The sequence below is a fragment of the Miniopterus schreibersii genome (assembly GCF_964146895.1).
Source record: "Miniopterus schreibersii genome assembly, chromosome: 1".
Taxonomy (NCBI): Eukaryota; Metazoa; Chordata; class Mammalia; order Chiroptera; family Miniopteridae; genus Miniopterus; species Miniopterus schreibersii.
In genome coordinates, this window is record NC_138101.1 from 25,762,286 (window position 1) to 25,784,132 (window position 21,847).

Genomic DNA, 21,847 nt, shown 5'->3' on the forward strand with positions numbered 1-21,847 from the left:
TAATGGACTGTAGACAACCTGACTTTGCTACTGTCTTATCTTCCAAGGCTGTTTGCTATATAAACATATTTGAAAAGATGCTCTGGGACAAAGGCAACCAGTGCCTTTCTTAACAAGATACATATAAATATTAGAGGCGCATGGAGAATGGTTTGAAAAAGATCTGCCCCTTGTTTCTGTATTACCTTGGCTTCTGGTGAAGTTTTTCATGAGTATATGCCACTTTATTGATTCTTCTTATAAATCTAACTAACTGAGACTTGTGTTATATTTGTTCATTTTATGTCATACAGCAATTAACTACAGCTGCTATCAACTCTCCTTCAGGAAGAAAGATGAAGCAGACCTGCAGTATTGACCACAACAATGCTCTTCCATATTCTCAAAACCAATCAGCAGAACAAATCCCATAAATCATCAGGGCCTGGTTTAGAAACCAGGACATTTTTCCTGTAAGTTTTTGTATTGTCCTTTCTATTTGTCTTGAAGCATTAATCCATGCAGAACAGAATGTATTAACAATTGCACAGACTCTGCCCTGGCCCTCAAGGAGGAAATCTAGAACTATTCTATCATCCCTAACAACCCGGGCCAGTGAGTTGAGGATGACCTGAAGGTCTTTATGTGTCAAGGTGGTGTCATTGATTGTCTCAGGTAAAGTCAGGAAACAAATTTCCTACCACCTTTTCTAACCCGATGACGCCCATTGCAGAAATACACTACCCTCAGGATGCATATAACTAAGGAGTCAATTATCTCTCCAGGAAACCCTCCTGAATAATCAAGGATAACCTTATTGTGGAAAGAGCTCTGTAGTCTGAGGGCTAAATGATCTATTGGCAATGTTTCCTTAAATACTGGAAGGTTTCTAGAGTGCAATTTACCATGTTTTATTGAGGAATTCAAGTTAGTGGTTTCCACACAAGAATTACAGTTCTAAAGCACACATGGCTCCCTTGGGAAAAAGATGTTATTTGCAATTGTCTGGGCCCTCCACTTGGGACCTATGTAAGTTGAGGGGCACAGGTTGGCAGCGCTACAGTGTGGCGAGAACAAAATAAACGTAAGATGGTCATAGGAAGAGGAAAGTTATAATTATTAAACAGAGCCTCATCATCTGTTGTAAAACAGAAGTATTCACTCATAATTTCTCTTTTGTCCATATTTTACATTTTTTACATAGCCTGTGGTTGTGGAGATAAACTTAATATAATTATGAAATGTCAACACAGAATTGTGACTGTGCTGATGAAGGATTGAGACTGAACGCCTCCCCAAAAATATGCAACGACTGCTAGAATTTTTTTTTCTTCTTTTTGGAGAGTTGATGAATGTATGTTTGCTGTTCAGTGATGGCTTTGTTATGCTTGATATGAGCTTTTGGTTATTTCTAGAATGTGTGTGTTGGTGTGTGGGGGCGGCAGGGGCGGAGATTTGGACAGGGGAAGGAGGGTGCTTGGGGAAACAGAGTAGGCAAGTGGGAGAACTGCGGTGAATGTGGTTAACTGACAACAGGGCGACTTCTTAGATTTTTGGAAGTTTGCAAGCACAGTGTGGTTCTGGACAAAGCAGCATCATGCTAGATCCTTAATGAAGAGCCTTTCTGACTGTGGCCGTGGTGGGGTAGATCATGGACTGGTGATTTTTTTCTAATCCTCACTCTGGGATATGCTTTTGATTTGAGAGAGAGAGGAAGGAAGGAAGGGAGAGAGACAGAGAGATGAGAGACAGAGAGAGAGAAAGAGAAACATCGACGTGAGAGAGAAACATAGTCGGTTGCCTTCTGGTATGCGACCTGAGGACCAAACCATAACCTCAGTATGTGCCCTGACTGGGAATCGAACCCGCAACCTTTGGGTGTACAGGACGATGCTCCAACCAACAGAGTCACCCGGCCAGGGCATCAGTGATTTCTTACCCATAGAAGTGATAATAGCCCAGCCGGGCGTGGCTCAGAGGTTGAGCGTGGACCTAGGATCCAGGTGATCGGGGTTCGATTCCCGGTCAGGGCACATGCCCGGGTTGCGGGCTTGATCAGTGACTCTCTCATCATTGATGTTTCTGTCTCTCTCTCTCCCTCTCCTTTCCTCTCTCTGAAGTCAATAAAGATATATTTAAAATATATATATATTTAAAGAAGTGATAATAGCCTTGTTGGAATGGTCCTATAGTTCAGATATTAAAAATTTCTTTTTTAAAATTTATCTTTACTGTTGGAAGTATTACAGATGTTCCCTTTTCCCCCACTGACCTTCTCCACCCCACTCTTGCCCCATCCCCATGCCTTCACCACACTTAAAATTTTCTTGAACATTTATTCCATATTCTGTTTTATTAACCTTCCTAACAATCTGTACGTTACTTTTAAAACTCTGTAATAAGTTATTTTGTGCTTAAAACACCTACAATGGACTGTTTTCTTCAACTGAAGTCTGATTAATATAGTGCCATAGGTTTGCTCTATTAAAATAATTATCTATAATTTTATTTATGACATAGACAACTTTAATGCCCTATAAACTATTAGCACAGCTCATATAAGATGAATATTCTTCACATTCCTGTATATTTTCTTCTAAAATTGTCTGCAATATGGTGCCTGACTAGCTCGGTCGGTAGAGCATGAGACTCTTAAAATTGTCCACAATAATTCTATGTCTTTCGAACCTAAAATCAAAATCAATTCATTTAAATTTTACTGCTTTGAGTAATTGTCTTCTTCAGGCATTGACTTTTAAAATAGTTTCATATTTTAGAAATGAGCACAATGTTTATAGAGATATTTGCAGTTTTTTCATGAATAGTTAATTAAAAATGAAGTGTATGTCTTTTAAATACCAAATACTAACAGGATGGCCACAGCTGCATCCTGATATATGCAATCTGAAGACGTTTTCTAGGCACTCATCTCTTTAATAGACGCTTCTGTTTTGTTATGCAATTGAGTAATAGAAGGCACAACTCTCGCAGACAATGATGGAAGATTGAATGTTTTGGTATCATCAAGATGAAGTCACTCCCTTTTGAGCTTTCAAGTACAATCTGGCTGAAGTCAATTGCCAGGATTACTTTTTAGAGACTTATTCAGTCAGGAAATCTGTTAACATTTATCGAGCATTTAGCATATGCAGAGGATCGAAGTCTTCGGTTGAACGTAGGAAAAACAATTAATACAACATTTTGTGAAATGATGACATTTACTTGCCCATGGTGTTTTATATGACAGAAACTACGTGAAGAAAATTAAGCAAACAAAACCCTAAGAGATAGGCTCTTAGGGCAACCACTTGACTCAGTTTCCCTGGGTACCTTCTCTACTGCTCTCCTAGAGATCATAGAGTTTCAGCTTGATTTTTGTAAAGTCTTACTAAACATGCAACTTATATTCATATAAATTTCTTTCAAGGCAAAAGAATTATAGAATCACTGTGTAATTTAATGAAAACACCATGGAATTTGAAATTCAAGATAATAAAAATGTGATTTTAGGCAAGTTAATTAGCTTTAGTTCAAAAGAAATTATCCAGAAGGAGGTACAGAGAGTTAGGCACAGAAAACATAAAAGAAACATTACGACACAGGAGGATAGAGTAAGAAGATCTAACATACATCTAATGGACATTCCAGAGCAAGAGAGGAGACAGGATAGAGCAGAAAGAATGTTATTGAAAGATGTGATGACTGAGAATTTCCAGACCTCATAAAAAAATAAACAAAAAAAAAAATCCACAAATCCAAAGATTCTCACTGAATTTCAATCAAAAACTTTGTAAGAGATGGACATAATCCCTGCCATTGAAGTATGATAGACTAATGCGGAAGACAAATATTGAGTAAGTGTGGGTAGCCTGGGAGCCCAGTGATCAGCAGGAACATGCAATTAAGTTTTACACAAGGGTGACTTGGAACTTATACACAGCCTAGGCCACTGGAGGGCTGCGGAAATGGCCTAGCTTCACGGTATAAACAGGCTAGAGATGTAACAGGACTTCTCCCCTATAACACAATGTCTGTTAGTGGGATGGCTGAGAAAGGCAGACAAACAAGAAATTAGGTGGAACCTAATTTTGCCCAATATAAATATACAAAGTTTTATGAGAGTTCATCTATGGTACATTTAAATCAAATACAAAACTATAAATTATTTTCTAGTTTAGAATAGACTTGTTCTTCAGGCCTATTGTTATATGAGCTATAGCTACATCAAATTTAAAGTACTAACTGATGTTCAATATTATAGAAATTATAACAATGTATGCTTAAAATGAGCCATTAATAGTGACATCCTGTATAAACAGAACTTCATTCTTCTGAGCAAACAGTGAAATTATAAAATACTGCTTTCAGAAATTAGTACTGTACTACCTTGAAATATGCTAATCAAATAAGTTAAGCTTATATTAAATATGTTGGGTGTGACCACTATTCCTGTACCAAAATGCCTATGATATAAAAAGTACCTTAATTATAACCTATGAATAAAAAGCAGCAACAGAGCAAGTGCACACTTAGTTGTATAAATTAGTATGAAGACAAATGACAAATTCTAGTTTTTGAAGACACGGAAGACCAAGTGTTCAAATCCTGATGGCAGTTTCGTGATACTCAAATTCAAAGACTAATTATTTTAGTCTTCTGCCACTGTCTTCTGCCATTCTCTGACTAAAATAATATCGTATTCACATCTCATCATTTTGTTTCATTTTATTTATTTTATCTCATATTAGAGTGACACAGCAGGTATTGTGAGCATAGTGGGTAATGAAGATGAGGAAGAGGTAGTTTCATTGTAGGTCAGCAGGAGGGACTCTGTCTCATCACTGACCACTGGCGCTCCAGTTCCCCTCCAGTTCTCCTCACCTCTTCACCCTCTGGTTCTGGCCTTGTTCTTGCAGCTTGAATGGGTTGATTATAATTGTCCTAGAATATCCCTTGCCAGAGTAATTTCTGTTTGACATTAAGCTTTAGTCTCTTTCCAGGAACAGAGAGCAGAATGGGAATTTCTAGAAGCTAGGATATGGTGGGAAAAGAAGGATTAAAAAAAAATAGAGTGGTGGTTGCCAGGGGCTGGAGGGTGGCGGGGTCATGAGCAGTAATTGTTTAGTGGGTACAAAGTTCAGTTCTGAGCCTTAGGATGTCCCAGTACATACCCATTGAAATCTCCCTGTAAGCTCATTTTGGGGGCAGGCATTACGACTTTTAAATATTGATAAATTCTTTCATATTTTTATTTATTTGCCATTTTATGTTATTTTAGTTCAGAAGTAAAGCAAGAGAAATTCAAGCTGATGTGTTTCCATTATTAGTTTCCATCTTTTTATTATTCTACATCTTAAAACATGATTTAGGACTTCTCCCTAGATTATTTTATTGATTCATGGAATGAATGTTCTACAATTTCAAGACATTAATGGAACAAGGTGCTCCACAAAAATAAATTTTCCCAGGTAAATGAACCTCAAGAAATTAAGCTCCAACCTGTTCACTGAAATGGTAATCACAAATTAACATTCAAATTGAGCTATAAAAAAGGCTGTGTATTCCATTTGTTTTAAGGCTGCAGCCTACCTTCTGTTAAATCTTAAGAGTGTGTACATAAAACCCTGTGCTATTCTTTCTTATCTAGCCTCTTACCAAAGAATTTATGTACATATATGCATAACCCATGGACACAAAATAATGTGGTGAGGACCTGGGGGAGGTGAGGGGAGGGGGTCAGTGGGAAATAAAAGGGGACATATGTAATTCTTTCAACAATAAAGATCAATTCAAAAAATAAAATAAAATAAAAAAGAAGGCTCTTTCCAGGGAGAAGGGAATGCCTGGTGCCAGCCATGAACGTCCACAGGTGTCCAGGTAAAACCACAAATTCAGAGAGATAATGCTGAAATGGGGAGAGGAAACCTTGGGAAGCTACACTCCCTTGGCCTTCTCTTTATGCCTGGGAGACATGGATTGCCCATACCCCTCCCTGTGGTTTCTTTGCTCTGTTTTCCCTCCTCTGTGAAAAATCTGACCTGCACTGAGAGGGGCAGATGGAGTTTTGAGGATTGGGAATCGTCCCCCATCTTCTAGAGATGCCAGCACTCAAATAAACCTCTTTCCTTTTACCAGCACCTGTCTCAAGAATTGAACATTTTTTGAGAGGGGTGGGATGCTCAAATATATGTGAAAAGTCAAACATAATAAATTTTTTTTAAAAAAAAGGAAAAAAAGAAAAATTTGATTGTTTACCTTTCTTGAGTATTAATGGTTTTATTCATTTTTTACTAAAAAATATATCTATAGTTCCCCTCTTATTTGTAGGAAATTGGATCACTACACCATTGCTATTATTTTCAAAAACTGTAACAAATGAGATTTGCTTTAGACACGCCCGAACCACAATTCTTAGAATGCAGGAGCATTTACAAGTACACCAGGAGGAAAGCGTTCTCTTAATTGCAGTGTTCTCTAGTCACGCCCTTTGTATCTGTTCTATCAAGAAAGAAGTTAAGTAAATAATGTTTAGTTTCTACTTAAAAAAATAATTTTGTAGAGTTATAACACTCCAGCCTTGAATGAAAAACAATGAAAAGAAGTAAAATATGTGCATAGCTTCTATGATTTTTAAAAATTCTTCAACTGGTAAAATGAGATCAGCTTTTTGAACTAATTCTTATTTTTATTTTCTTCTCATTTGTCTCACTATTTTCAGTTTGCCACTCCAATATTTCTCTAACTTTGAGATGCATTTTATTGTGGCTTTTTTGGTGTGTGAGGGATGTCATTTTCAAAAGCTCATTAACATTCACCAACTTTCTCACTTTTTAAAAGATCTGACCGAAGGTTGACTTCCAAAACAAAGTTTGTATTAAAATAGTATAACAAGGTGTACATTTACAGAAAAGTCATAGTAACCAAACAGTTGTATAGTTTTATTACAACAAAACAGTTAAAATATTAATCAATTAACTTGAACTACAATCATGGACTCAATACACTTTGATGATATACTCTATAGAGAGACTTGGATGAAACTTAAATAAGAGTAACCTCATGTTTATTTGTACACAGACCAGCTTGTTCATAATCTTGTAAAAGAATTATGATTGATAATTCAATAAAGTGAAGAGATTGCAAAAAAAAAAAAAAAATAGAATTTGGCTTTCATTGCAGAATTCGGATTTGGTTACAAATTTTTGATAAAGATAAAATTATTTAAAAGTACCCACTTCCCTGATTTCTTAAACCCAAAACACTGGATATAATTCAATATTTTCCTGAAGGGGTAATTGAAGGATTCAGTGCTATTTTTACTATTTCATCTGGTTTTTCATTTTTCTACTTTTCTAGCTGCATCTAAAGTCCTCCAAGACTTAAAATTGACAACAGGCCTTAAAATATAAGACATTTTCACTTGACAGAGCAGTAATCTTCACGGACTACTATTATTTGAGTCTTATGGCTTTTGTTATCAGTGTAATATTCTCTGTGTCCCCACCTTTACTGGTGGAAGTAGCTTCTTGGGGTGTCATGGGAATAAGAATTTCCTGAGGCCCCAGGGGAGGAAAGCTTTATTTTTGTGAAATTAAACCCCTGGGTTTCCAATGTCCCATCTCCCTCTGTTCTGCCATGGAAAAAGTCTCATTTTTGTCTTGAGTAGAGCTAAGATCAAAGCCACCGCACAGAGTGTCTGCTTCATATTTGCACAGTTCAGTCCAGCAATATGGCTAGCTTTGCTGTGTTCCCAGCAGCAGTCCACTGAGTGTAGGGTCCACATGGCCATGAGCCATTTGGCTTCTAGGGCCACTTGGCTATGGAGGCAAATGACAAGTGTGGGTCACTGAGCAAGGGAGAAACAGGAGTTTAAGAGGAACAAAAGAGAGAGAATTTTGGCGATTATATGTTCCAACATTTTCATGGGCTTGCACTTGGGTCCACCCACTTTAGCCAATTATATTCTGCCCAGGTTAGACTTTCCTACATCACCCAAACGTCACTGCACATGTGCCCATTTTGCCCTTTGTTGGACCCCTCCCCCAGTGACCTGTGGGGAATGGTGGTGGCCTGGAGAGCATGACGCTGTAGCTCCCTGGTGAAGCTGCCCAGATGACCATGCTTATGTCTGGCCTCCCCTTTGCCCCTTTCCTATTATGATTAGCTCGCTAGTGGCTTTCACAGCAGTTTCATTGGCTTTACGTCCTGAAGGCGAGGTAGCCAGGCTGGAGGGACTTGGTTGAGCATCATCTTGTGCACTGAAAGGCGGCTGGACCAACTCTGTCAGAGCACGTATCTGGGCTTTGGGTTCGATCCCCAGGAGGACACGTATGGAAGACAACCAATCTATATTTCTCTCTTGCGTTGATATTTCTCTCTCCTCCCTCTCTCTCTCCCTCCCTTCCTCTCTCTAAGCATGTCCTTGGTTGAGGGTTTAAAAAAAAAGAGAATGTGAGGTAAAACTTCTAACTCCATAGAAATCCCTTTGAAACCTTAGTTCTTCCCTTTCTGAATCCTTCAGAGCAAAGATAAAGTAAATACTTCCATTTATAGCATATTTTCATTTACATGAATTTGACAAAGCCTGAAGTAGAAATTGCTATTGGGGAGACTAGCTAAATGCTATTAAAGAATGTAGCTTTTTGCTGGCTGTAATTTTACTGAGGTGTGAATTTGGAGCTGTCAATACTCACCTTATTATTTGAATTGAGCAGGCTTTCATCCAAGCAAATAGTAAAAGAGTGTTAGTATAAATAATTTTTAAATATATCATTTAAAAACATAGGCTGAAAATGGCAATGGTAATACTGTGTATACTCAAATTGTTCATAATTAACTATAGGTCTATAGGGTACAAGTGAAAAGTAGCAGTAATTTTAATTAACGGATTAGATAGTAAAATTTCAAAAATGAATACCTTGTCGCACAAGATTTGATATTGTCCCTTAAACTATTTATGTGAAAAATTAGCTTGCAATGTTCATGTAATTTTGTAGTTGTTCTTTTTTCTCTCTTTACTAATATAGACTAAACTAAAAGCAATAGAAAAGCAAGCAGAGGTCTCCAAAAAAGAAATTAGAAAAAGCCCATAATTAGGTTTATAAAATAAAAACATACATGCACATAGCTGCAGAGTAGAATTACTTGGGGAGTTTTAAAATTTTGTCGCAACACCTCTCAAGATTCTTATATATTTGGTCTAGGGTAGAATGAATGTCTTCTTAAAACTCCTCAAGCGATTTAAAATGTGCCTAGGGTTGAGAAATATTGTATGAGAACTTACCATACTGATAAAAATTGCTGTTATTATACCATTTTAACATTTCAAAGTAATTAATTTTTCCCTGGCCAGTGTGGCTCACTTGGTTGGAGAGTCATCCTGTACACCAAAAGGTTGCGGGTTCAATTCCTGGTCAGGGCACACACCCGGGTTGGGGGTTTGTTGCCGGGTCAGGCAGTAATATGGGAGGCAACTGATTAATGTTTCTCACATTGATCGCTCTCTCTCTCTTCCCCTCTCAATTGAAAAAAGTAATTAACTTCAGGGATATTTAGTAATAATAGCGATAATCAAGAGGAGCTCATTTAAATAAAACTGCATTAAATTAAGCGAATATATCTAACTAGAAGACTGTAATATTTCTAGTTTACAAATAGAATGATGAACTGAGTCTATCTAAAATAAAGAAAATCTTATTTATTTTATTTAACAGGTTCATGTAAATGTGACACTTTCATGATAGAATGTAGTCAATTTTCTGGGTGAACTTTTATTTTCCACAGCACCACTTTCTTAAAGTGTTAAAGAGATCAACATTAGCAATTTATGATTTCCCCTAAAATTTCAGGGTAGGTTTATGTTTTTCCTGTCATCTTATAATTTTTTATTTTAAAAAGGAGTTTAAGAAACTAACAACATTTCAAATCACTATTACAAAATATCAGTATAAAAACTCACATTTACAATAAATTCAAGTCTTGTAAGCAAACACGTAATGATTAAAGTACAAAAAACACAATTTTCAGATCAAATATATTTAAATTAATTTTAATAAGTACAAAAAGATAATGTTTAGCATTAATTTGCATGTGATTAATCAGGAATTTTTTTAAATAGCAAGCATAATGACACATTCAATAAAGGTCAAATTATCTTACATACATAAAAAATAGTGACTTTTCCCCAATTACAACAAGGTCACAAATTACAAATATTAGCTCCTGAATGATTTCCTCAAACCAGAAAACCTACCATACAAGCATACCATCACCCCCAAAATTTCAAATTTCTCCTAATGTAAATATTCAGTGTTTACAATTGGCACTTTATCATATATTCTTTATGCATTTACATTTTTATTAATCTGCAGCAAGGGGAAAATGTTTTAGTCGTTTTTGGTTTTTTTATTTTCCAACTTAGCAACAAATATTTCATAATGGTGATGTTCCTCATTTTGGAGCACACCAAACCAGATTATTTTTCCCCAAAAATTCTTGAAAAAATTGGATATCAACAAACTTGAAATCAATTATGGAAGAGACACCCAGGATCAACCAACAATCAAGGACTTATCCAGAGGTGGTCAAGTTTAATTCAGGAAAATTGTGGCTCAAAGTTCAGTTTCCTTTAGGCCTTTCTGATCACACATTAAACCGCTTTACACCTTACGCGGGATGTAAAACACAGCCAAGTGCTTCCAATACTGTGCTGAATATTTAAAATATAAAGTAATTGGAACAAATCCATGAGGCATTATTCCTAAAGTAATTCTAACTACTTTGTTTTCCTTTCCTAGGACCAATCGTTTTCACACATACACTTTGTGAGAGATGCTCATTTACCCATAAGCCAGGCTTGTATCTGGCGGCACGTTAGGGGAAGGTTAGTCTTTGAAAGAAAGCATGGACTCTCATTTTCCCGCCAACTAAGCTAATTCAACACTTAGAGTCCCAGCACTGGCATTTACTTTGGCTTGGTTTAGGCTTCTTTCTATTAATAGTAATTTGCAACAAATTGATGAAATCAATATATATTTGAAGTCCAGTGGATTTAAATGTCATGAAACCAACAATATGGTAAATAAAAACCTCTCCAACCCCTAACAAACTTGGCAAAAAAGAGACAAAAATAAACAAGGAAGCATTCTTTTGTGTGTGTCATCAACTTTAAGCATTTTGTTACACATTAGAAGTGCCTATGGATCAAAAATGAAAAATGCAATGTATTCCCAAAATCTAAATTGTAACCAATCTTAGTAAACAGCTGTTTTCACAAAAACAGATTCTTGGTTGCTGTACAGTTTAGTTTTAGTTTTGCTTGGTTTTATTGTGTAGAAAAGCAGATAGCGGCCTTTTGATTGGATTGATGCTCCCAAAAAAGTATGAATATAAATTTGAATTAAAGCAAAAAATATATATAGTGGTGTTTTTTTTACTTTGCCTGAAATATGTGGTAAACTAGCACGTTGGTGAACTCTATAGAAATTTTAAGCTTCCACAACTTCAAGAATCACACAGTGATTATGGCTGTGAGGACTGAATGAGGTAATATATGCAAAGGGTCTGGAACATTGCCTAGCATGTGATTTTAGATGAATTCTCTCTAAGAATATACTCAGAACTATTTCTATTCAAAGGTGTGCAACTAACCAGTAGTGAATGTAGATGACTTGGTATTTGCAAATGAAAAACCAAATGTTTAATTTAATGGAAACTTTCACAAATGTCCACTGAGAAACTTGGAGTTAAAAGGATTTTTCCAAGATACCTTATAAGCAGAATTATAATGTCATTTTTAATTTAATGGCTCAAAGGAACCAACTACAAATACATCAGAAAAAAATGTTTATAGCTTTATAAGGATATTTCTAACCATTTGTAGAGCTCAAGACTAAATTTCAATTAATGTTTGTTACAGATCTATTGAAAAAAACTACTCTATTGACTAAGTGAATTGCTAGTTTAATAAGAGCTACATTTTTTTTACTGTATTCATTAATAAATTGTTTAGATTGAATAAATTGGTCAAAATTTCTCAAAATACTATTTCATACTTGGGAAATACATGTGTGCATGCACACGCATACACACACACACACATAAAATTCTAATCAAAGCCAAGATTTAAAGGTTCTGGAGCTATTCCTATAAAATGAAATGTAAATTTGTTGGTCTCCTCTACTGGCAATATTAATTGATGTAATGCATTAAATACAACCTACAGGTAGTGATCTGAAGTGGGGTGTAGTTACACATATAAAAAATGTTCTTTATATAAAAACAAATATAGAATATTTCAACTAAATATAATTGAGAACAGAGGTCTAAATAAGTTGGAAAGTTAAGAATTTTAAAGAAATAACATGATACAAAATTCTTAATAAGTAGAAGATATTGAATAATTATTGAATGTCCCCTTCCCCAAATGCCTTTTACATGAACTTGATCTATTTTAATGCTTTAATCATGATGCATATGCCTTGATAGAATCATGACTGTTAGGCATTTCAATATATACTTATGTGTGTATAATTAGGAAGTTAAAAAGAGAAAATGCTTTACATAGTTTAATTAGCAACAGCTCATTATTCTGATGGGTTCTCTCCTTTTCTTGTTTTTGAGGCTCTAAATTTGTCTTTGCATTTGGTAAAATTATGACTCCTTAACACGAATGAAAAACATAAGTATTTTTATATAATGTTGAAAACACAAGATTATGAATATTAAAAATATTTATTAAATACTGAATTTCATTTTTTAAAGCATGATACAAGAGGAAAATATCATAAGTTGTCTTTTCTTTCCATGTCATTATTAGTGATTTGGATACAGTGTGTTGGGTTCCCAAGCAGATACTAAAAATAACTGCACCTTGCCTATCCAGTGTGGCTCAGTGGTTGAGTGTCGACCTGTGCACCAGGAGGTCCAGGCTGGATTCGGGTCAGGGAACATCCTAGGTTTTGGCTCAGTCCCCAGCAGGGGGCGTGCAGGAGGCAGCTGATCGATGTTTCTCCCTCTCCCTCGCTCTCTCTCTCTAAAAAATCAATTAAAAAAAACCAAACATATTAAAAAAAAAAACCAGCACCGTTCACAACTTAATTTTATGAATATACATATTTTCAATTAATAACAGGGAAGCCCAAGGTGCCTATGAAACCTCAATTAAAAGGAAAATAAATGCAATACAGGGTAGCAATGGGTCAGCTCAGGATTCCTTTGAAATTCTGAATCTTTTTATATGAAAACAATCAGACAATAGCTTCAAAATATGCTGATGAATGTAAGAATGCCAGAAGACTAATAACAGAAACAACCTGTGTAATAAACCTATTAATATGGATCCATGTTCCAAATTAAGTAATAAACATTTTAGTGTTTCACAGGCATTGTCTGAGTGTATCAATATGGGACACTTGTAAAAAATTCTTAATAGATGCCTGAAGAACCATGACTTTGCAGAAGGTGGCCTATGCTCCTTCCCTTTAACGTCAAGGCTTCTTCGGGTGAATTCCCTTGCTCTCCCATTGGAGTGATGACAGACCATGCCAACTCCAGTATCCACAGAACCCACAGAGCTTTGGTGCCCACTGGATTCTATGATATCATGGCAGAGTTTAGTTCCCTCAACCAGGAATATAAAAAGAGCCACATCATAAAGACATGAGAAATATATATAAGAAAAATAAGAGTGAAATAATAGCTGTGTTCTTTTAAAATAAACTATGAAACTTTTAAGAAAAATGTGGCTCAAAGGGATCAGTTATCCAAACCTGAGATAAATTCAAAATACGGAGATCCCTGAAAAGATTGTTAAATATGTATTAAGATTGCCACTTAAAAAATCACTGAAGGTTGAAAAAACATTAAGTGGTTATATTATTTCCAGTTTTATATTCAAACAAACAGGAGCACAGATAGGAGAAAAGAGAGAAACAGCCACCATCTCAGCACAGTAGTGATCTAATAGGTAATTAAATAACTCTCAGTGCTAAATTAATTTATATGGTCCATTTAGTCTTTGCTTTTAAGTCTTTCATAAGAATGAGATGTACTTTAATTTTTAATTCAATTCTGTGGATGTGATGTAGTGGTATTAACACCCTCCCCGATGTATGACACACAGTAGGAGGTAAAAAATATTTGTTGAGTAATTACCTGAATCAGAGCAGTAGCTATACAAAAATGAGATTATATTTCTATATATGTACATGTATTTCTCTACATTTTGTACATACTATAACCCTTTATAAATGTACAACTACATAAAATAGGCCCAATATTATTATGATCCAAAGAGAACACTGTTAATATGTTAAAAATGTGTTTCCGGAAAAATTAGTCATTTTAACATGTGACTTTGAATTGTATTTTTAAAGTGGTTTATGGAAAAGAGAATAGTTGTAAAGACTATGGTTTTATAATTTAAAATCCTTTTCCATGGAGCATCCTCTTTCTCTCCGACAAGACCAACAGCTCCCTTTGATTTATCTAAACTTTAAAAGATTAACAAGTGTGTGAAAAATTCACCAACGTTAGAGAAATAATAGCAAAGCCTGATCATAGAATTTAAACTGCAAGGATGCCATCATGCTCAAGTAAGATTTTAACAATTAAACCTAAAAATAAAATAACAATAATGATAACTTTTCTGGTCAATCTATAATTAATTTTAATAAAACGGAGGCCATCAATGTAGGTGCAACCCTTTGCCAAAAGTATGGATGAGTCTTTTCTTTTGTCCTGCAGAAACTGCTATTTACAATTATTTTTACATATCTACATATTTATAAATTTATAATTTATAGTCAGACGCTAAAGGGCCAATGCAGAACTCCTAAGAACAATATTTCTGAAGTGTCTAGTAATGGCACACCCTGCAGAGCATTTTAATGGCTTGCGTCAGGCACTGGGTACATCCTCACACTATTGCCCACTTCCCTGAACGACACAGAAGGGCCAGGCTGTATTTCGAGGCGGAAGAAAATAGAATATCTTCCATTTCAACGTATAATAAAGTGTACATTTTAAAACTATTTAGATAATAAATAAGGTGTTACTGAAAGGGATTAAAGAAATACATTTATTGGCTCATATAACAATTTTATTTTATTAAGGATGATGGATTACCTTTTGTGAGAATGTTTAATGTCAAGGCTGTCTACAGGGTGAATTCTGTTAATAAGATGCATTTGTGACCTTGGTAATAAGACAATCATGCAAAGCACGTAATAAAATCACACTAAAACAAAGAGGAAAAAAATTAGACAAAGCAAAGGAATAGCAATTTTTTGTTGTGACTTTGCTTATTTCAATAAGATAATCTTTTTATTGATTTTATGAATGTACCTATTTATGCACTATACTGAAATACTGTACAAAACTGCAAGAAATGCCACTATTTGACTACTTGTGTTTCTACAAAAACACCATCATAAAGGTGTATCTATTCGTAAAAGTCAACTAATAACTGCTAATGTATATGTGAATCAAAGGATCTTAAGTTTGCCAAAAAACATTGAATCTAGGCATAAGACACAATTGTTAACTTCTATTAACATACTTGAGGGGCATAAAGAGTATTTTTTAAATATTAGAAGAAAAATAAATTTTATCCATAAATAATTAGCAATTATATAAAATAGAAAATTTGGGGTTTTAATTTAGCTACGTGTTTGTGTGTGTATGTGTTCAAATTTAGCTGAGTGTGTGTGTGTGTGTGTGTGTGTTTGTGCATGTGAATTAATTCTCAATCTGTTGGTGATGCTTTGAAGTTTCAGTTTAAAAATGTTCAACTCTTACCAAAACCTCTTCTGGTATACAAAGCTGTTGTAAATTTGAGTCAGTGAAATTTAAAGTTGCAATTTACAAAAGCGGATTTACATTCATTCTTATCTGAAAGTGCTGCTTTCAAGACAGAAAAATGTGCCAATGAACTGCCCTTTCCATTGTAATCAGTGGCTTCTGAGTCCTGATGAGAAGAAGCCTTAAGGCAGAATTTGCAGTAAACAGGAAAGAAGAGAATTATATAAGTGTCCATCTAAATATCTATATGCTGTGACACCTATGAATTCTCATTGGTGGGAGTTTTTGGCACAATTTTCTAATCCAATATGAATGTTGCTCCACAGCAGCCAAACTGGGTGCTTCTTCCAGTCTCCAGCACCAAGAAAAGTTAGCCGATCAATTTCAATACAACACATACTGGAAAGAGTAAGACACATTTCATTTTACTTCTTTTAATTTAAGATAGTTTTCAATGATTAAAATGATCTTTAGGAGTTCAATTATTACTTCTGAATAAACTCTGATGCTAAAAATATAATGCATGACATTCTGATAGTTACTATATTCTAGGCAGAACTGGCATCCTGTCAGGGCCTACTTGTAATTATTTGGGCTTGTCATGCGGTCATACGTACATGGCTATAGGCAGGTACTATACAGAGTAATTAAAAGCTGATGTTAAATCTCTAGTTTTTCTTCTGATGTGTACTAAGCTTCCAATTATGCTCGAGGAATTTTGAGCGCTCAGGAAGGGACTGATGTTGCTGATATGAGGTTCTGCTATTTAGAAGAATTTATCTCGGAATGACAATGTTATCTTACATTACAGTTAGGCAACAGCAGACAACACTCCTACACAAGACCGAAGTCAAGAGTTCATAAAGTGTGGTATAGGATCTCCAGTTTCATCTCTGTTAGAAGAGGCATCGAATCAGGTCGTCTGAAACCACCTTAAACCAGTTCCTGGGGTAAATCTTGATTTGGGCATGGGGTGCTTTCTGCCTACAGTTCCATGAGTTAGCAAATGCGTGTCTCCTTTAGAGGTGAACTGTTAAGCTATATAGCTATATACAAACTGTACACGTTGGTTCACAAATTAGCAGTTATTAGTCAGACTGTACATAGCAAAACAAACCGAGCTTAATGGTGCTATGCGTCCCAAAGTCAACCTGTGTCCAGATTCAAGGGCTGACCCCTAATACAGGTTCCCTGTTTAAATATGTAGCCCAGTAAACTAAATTAAATGTGCCGAACAAAACTGGGAAAACTATTCTGGACATTCTGTCGATTTTGCTAACACTGTTGAAGGTTTTCTTGGCTTCAGCTGGCTTGTTCTCCGGCTTCTTGTTGGGCTCGGGTGTAGTTGCACTCTTGGAGATGGTGGAGAGCACTGGGTCTTTTGAAAGATTCGGGGCATAATTGGCGACAGCCACTGCATAGGCATTGTTCTGTATCATGACGGTGGCCTTCTCTTTTTTCTATTGAAAAATACAAGAATTAACAGAATGTGGGTTGAGTCCGCTTCTTAACATTTTTCAAACTCCAGTTCAAATTCTTAAGAAAAGTATCTTGGTAAACATCATTATCCATCAAAAAGAAGGAATTTAGGGAAATAAATAAAAGGAGTTCATTAAATCCTGAAACCATGAGAATGATGAAACCCTCAGAGTAAGATCAATGGTACCATTTTCCTGGAGAGCCATTTTTTTTTTTTTCTCACATGGAAAAATGCAACTTCAATAAATGATTCAACAATTTTGACTGTTACAAGTAACTCAGACATTTGTTGAATGAATGAGTGAATGAATTAGTGGAATGTAGAAATATTTTAACAAGAGGAATGATCATCTACAGTGAATCATCTCAGATTCTGAGTAAAAAAAATTAATTTTCTTAACTTGATAACAGTATTTTCCCCTTCATGTCACAAACAGCAATGCTTTACTCAGATGGCGAAAAATCATAACCATCTACAGATGGCAGTGTAATAAACACTAAAAACATTAGAAGGACAATAAAATACAAAGTTTTTCATTTTTGCTAGCTCACTCACAACCTGTTTCTCCTTATAATCCCCAGTTCAGTTCTCACCAACTCTAGTTGGGGGTCACTCTTATCTCCTGCCTGGATGACTGGATATTCCTGTGCTATCTCAGCTTGGCTTGACCTTGTCCAATCACCACATGCACTCACTATATTTTTTTAAGACATAAATTGGATCATGTCACTCTTCGGCTTAAATCCCTTAAATACTGTCATGGAACTTAGAATAAAATCAACACTTCTTAGCATGGATTTTTTTCTTTTGCTTATTATATAACAGTCCTACTGAAATAGCTTTTTTTTTTTTCCAGAATACTTCCTTGCTTGGTGCCTTTGGCCCTGCTACTTCCTCAGCCTGGAATGGCTTTCCCCCATCCTGATTTTCATGTGACCCATTCCCTCTTGCACGCTGATCTTGGTGTAAATGTCATTTCCTCAGAAAGGCCTTCCTTAACCACTCTACCTAACGTAGTCCCTGTTCCCATTCACGCTCTTTCGTAACACCCAGCTTATTTTACTCCCATCACGGCATTTTGCCAAATGTGTAAATTCCTTCTTTAGTTGCGTGATTATTTTACTGGCATCTTTTTTTCTCATTTGAATCTACGTTCAGTGAAGGCTGCTCCTGGCTTGTTCACCGTTACCACCTTAGCACCTTGAACGATACCTTCCAAGAGGTAGGCATGTAATATGTAACTGAATTCATGAAACCGGAATATATCAACAGTATTTACCTACATTTTTATACTAATATAAATGTGTTGTTAGTTATTAAAATGCAAACAAAACTGAGCCAGCAATGAATTATGCAAAGTAGTGTATAGTATAAATCAACAGACTTAGAGGACAAATTGGCCTAGAACAGAATTTCAAGTATCAGTTATTTTGAGTTAAAAATTCTCAAAATATTCAAGTAAAATAAGATACAAAGGGGCCTCTGAAAGGCCAGGAGGATCTGAAAACAGGACTGCATTTTCTGTCCTTCGCTGGCATCGGGCTTTTCCCTCTCGTTTCCCCTTGCTGCTGAGACATTCTTCCAGGCCTGGCTGGAGCATAAAAGAAAGTTGGGTGAGGGATTACCATTTATATCTTTATAAAAAGCTAAAAAATAGCCTTTCTTCAGTAGTGACCTGTGTAGTTACCGTGTTACAAATGGACGGCAATGCTGAGATGAGAGCTGACACCTTCTGAGCACTAGCACGGTTCAGGTTGAATGGTGAGCCTAAGGGTGTCATCCGTGACCAACTTCACTACTGGGTAAGAAGGAAGTTCTATTACTAACCCCAGGTTACAAATTCGGAAAGGGAGGCTAGAGGTTTCCTCACATGACCAGGTCTCTCGTCTACTAAGAGGATGAAAAAGCACAGAAACTTAGATGTGTGTGACTTCTAACCTCTGCTTTAAACACCAGGCAATGCGACTTTCAGTCTGAGGAAGCTGTTGAACTTGGGAGAACTTTTTACTAAAATAGTCCTATTGAAGTTTATGTTACTGGGTCAATTTTCTAAAAGGACTCTTTAACTCATAAAGTTAAACACTATATGTAACATATAGTGTTTATATTATTTCAACTATACCTAAGCATCATTTAAAATGATTTCAAATTGCACTGATAGAGAATTTGGGCGTTGAAAATACTTCTTCACATCTCCTTGCTTCAGCTTCTAGTTTGATTAAAAAAGGAGATAATTATACCAAAGCCATATCGAACTATTATGAGAATCAAATGAACTAATACATGTATTTGAATCACAGTGAAAAAGTTTGTTAGTGGAAAGTAGTAAAAATCATAATTCATTTATAAGCCAGACAATGATTACTGGCATATAAGATGTATAGAAAATGAATTTTATATTTTTGGAACTGTTTAACTGTACAGAGGAGCTCAAGGAAGGTTTTGTAGAAGAGGGACATTTAAGTTGGGCTAGGAATTATGATGTATGGTTTAAACTTTAGACAAAAAAACCCATAAAACATCCATGTTGTTTCTTACAAGGGGAGTTACAGATTGAACTCTATACTAACTTTGGCAAGAACCCTTTTCACCCCCTTCGACTGTAAATAAATGCACAGGCGATACTAAAATTATGTCACAAACTCCAGAGCAGAGGCACTAACAACTCAGAACACCAGAATCCTTACTCACTATGTTTCATTAGACTTTGCCACCTCCATAGCCCACAGGTTTTAAAAACATAAAATATCCATAAACGAATTAAGGTTACTTTCACTGCCAACCTAAATCTGTATCCCCTCCTGTGTTCCCTAACCTGTGACTGGCACCGCAATAAAGCCAGGAACCGGTAATCAGCCCACATGGCTCCCCTGTCAGCTACATTTCACAGGGACTCAGCTCAGAATCATCTGTGGGGACATCACTTCCAGCGTCAATAATTTCCCTTTAAATATGCTTCCAGTGCCCGGCTGGGCGTGGCTCAGCGGCTGAGCAGCGACCTAGGATGCGGGAGATCAGGGTTCGATTCCCGGTCAGGCCACAGGCCCGGGTTGCGGGCTCCATCCCCAGTCAGGGGCGTGCAGGAGGCAGCCGATCAATGACTCTCTCATCATTGATGTCTCTCTCTCTCTCCCTCTCCCTTCCTCTCTCTGAAATCAATAAAAACGTATTTAAAAAATAAAAAAATACATATACATTAATGTATATGCCTGTCTATATATGGCATTTTTTTCTTTCCACTTGATTGTAAGCTCCTTGAAAGCATAGACTATGCAATGCAGAGCTCCTAGCAGGCTCTAAAAATGTTTGCTTAATGGTAAATGAATGGCAGATACTAGAATGATTACTCTGATTATATATATATATACACACAAATGTAATATATACAAACTAGGTTTTTATAGAGTACAATATTTTTTATTAGATTAATAGAAACAGATTTCAGTAGTTTATTCTACAATTCTATTATGTAATTCTCCTGGAAGTTCCCAATTTCACCATCTATAGATGTAGGCAACTGGGAAATCATAAAATTAACTCAACTATAAAACTCATATAAGTGGGAAGGGGGATAATATGGCTTATGAGCAAATTCAGTAAATGATGTATTTTTATACACTACTTGGGGAAAATGTAAATTATGCTGGTGTAAAATTTGTTGGTGTTGCTACTGAAGTGAAATGGAAAGGAAACATCACTAAAATTAATTAAATCCTATTTTAGAAATGATGTTTTATAGAATTCAGAATATTCTGAGCTTATTACTTTATCTGAGTTCTGAATATATTTTAAAACCTCAAGTCTGGAAATTTTCTGATTACAGAAATCTAAATGTCTCACATCATGGTGGCAAACCAATCTTGGTTTCCTCACAGTATTAGGTAAAATAATGTGTTAATAGCTTGAGCAATTTCTCTAGTTAAAATATAGAAATGACCTGGCATATAAATAAAAATAACCACCACAAGGTTTTAGAGTTGGAAAGAATCTCAGATCTGTCCCTTACAACAAGGAAATGGAGCTTTCATAAATGTAACTCTAAACATAACAGGCTTTGGAGAAAACACCAGGTCTCCGAAGTGGTAAATCTATGCTGTTTCCACATCCCATGTTGCTTTTTTACAGTCATTGTGGCCACTAGAGAGCCCATTACTTGCAAAACAGCAACACACTCCCTGGCCAGACAATGGCATTAACTATCTGCTAACCATCCTCACTGAGAAAAGTGATACTTACAGAAGATCGTTTGAAGGTTACACAGTCCATCCACTTCTCTAAGTACTCTAAAGTCTTTCCTTGGATTAAACTGGGCCATGAGAAAGCTATATACTTGGACCATATTAGCTTAGCTCCTTGGAGAATTGCCTTCACTGAGTTGTATGTTAATGTAATGCCTTCAGCTTTTATTGAAGGGGACTACAAGAAACATCAATATGAAATTCATTACTGCGTTTATTGGGAAAATGTTGACATTACCACTTGCAACAGCACCCAGCTTTCCCTAATATAAAACCCATATGATATTGTTTTTTAAGAAGAATTCAGTGTAGGAAATCTTTTTTTCTGAGGAAATTTATCTTTCCATTT

General features: G+C 35.8%; 1 protein-coding gene across 2 annotated transcripts in view; it reads right to left on the reverse strand.

Moving 5' to 3' along the window:
* Positions 1 to 15,034: 15,034 nt before the first annotated feature.
* GABRA2 (gamma-aminobutyric acid type A receptor subunit alpha2) overlaps positions 15,035 to 21,847 on the reverse strand; it is a 111,599-nt gene continuing 104,786 nt past the window's right edge. Inside the window, exons 10-11 of one of the 2 annotated variants that reach the window (XM_081120480.1) lie at positions 21,497 to 21,676; positions 15,043 to 17,240 (exon numbers count right to left, since the gene is read on the reverse strand). In XM_081120480.1, the coding sequence (XP_080976606.1) occupies positions 16,944 to 17,240; positions 21,497 to 21,676 (477 nt within the window). In that variant the 3' untranslated portion in view covers positions 15,043 to 16,943. Of the gene's footprint in view, positions 17,241 to 21,496; positions 21,677 to 21,847 lie in introns of both variants that reach the window. The other variant, XM_081120479.1, reaches the window with a different exon arrangement.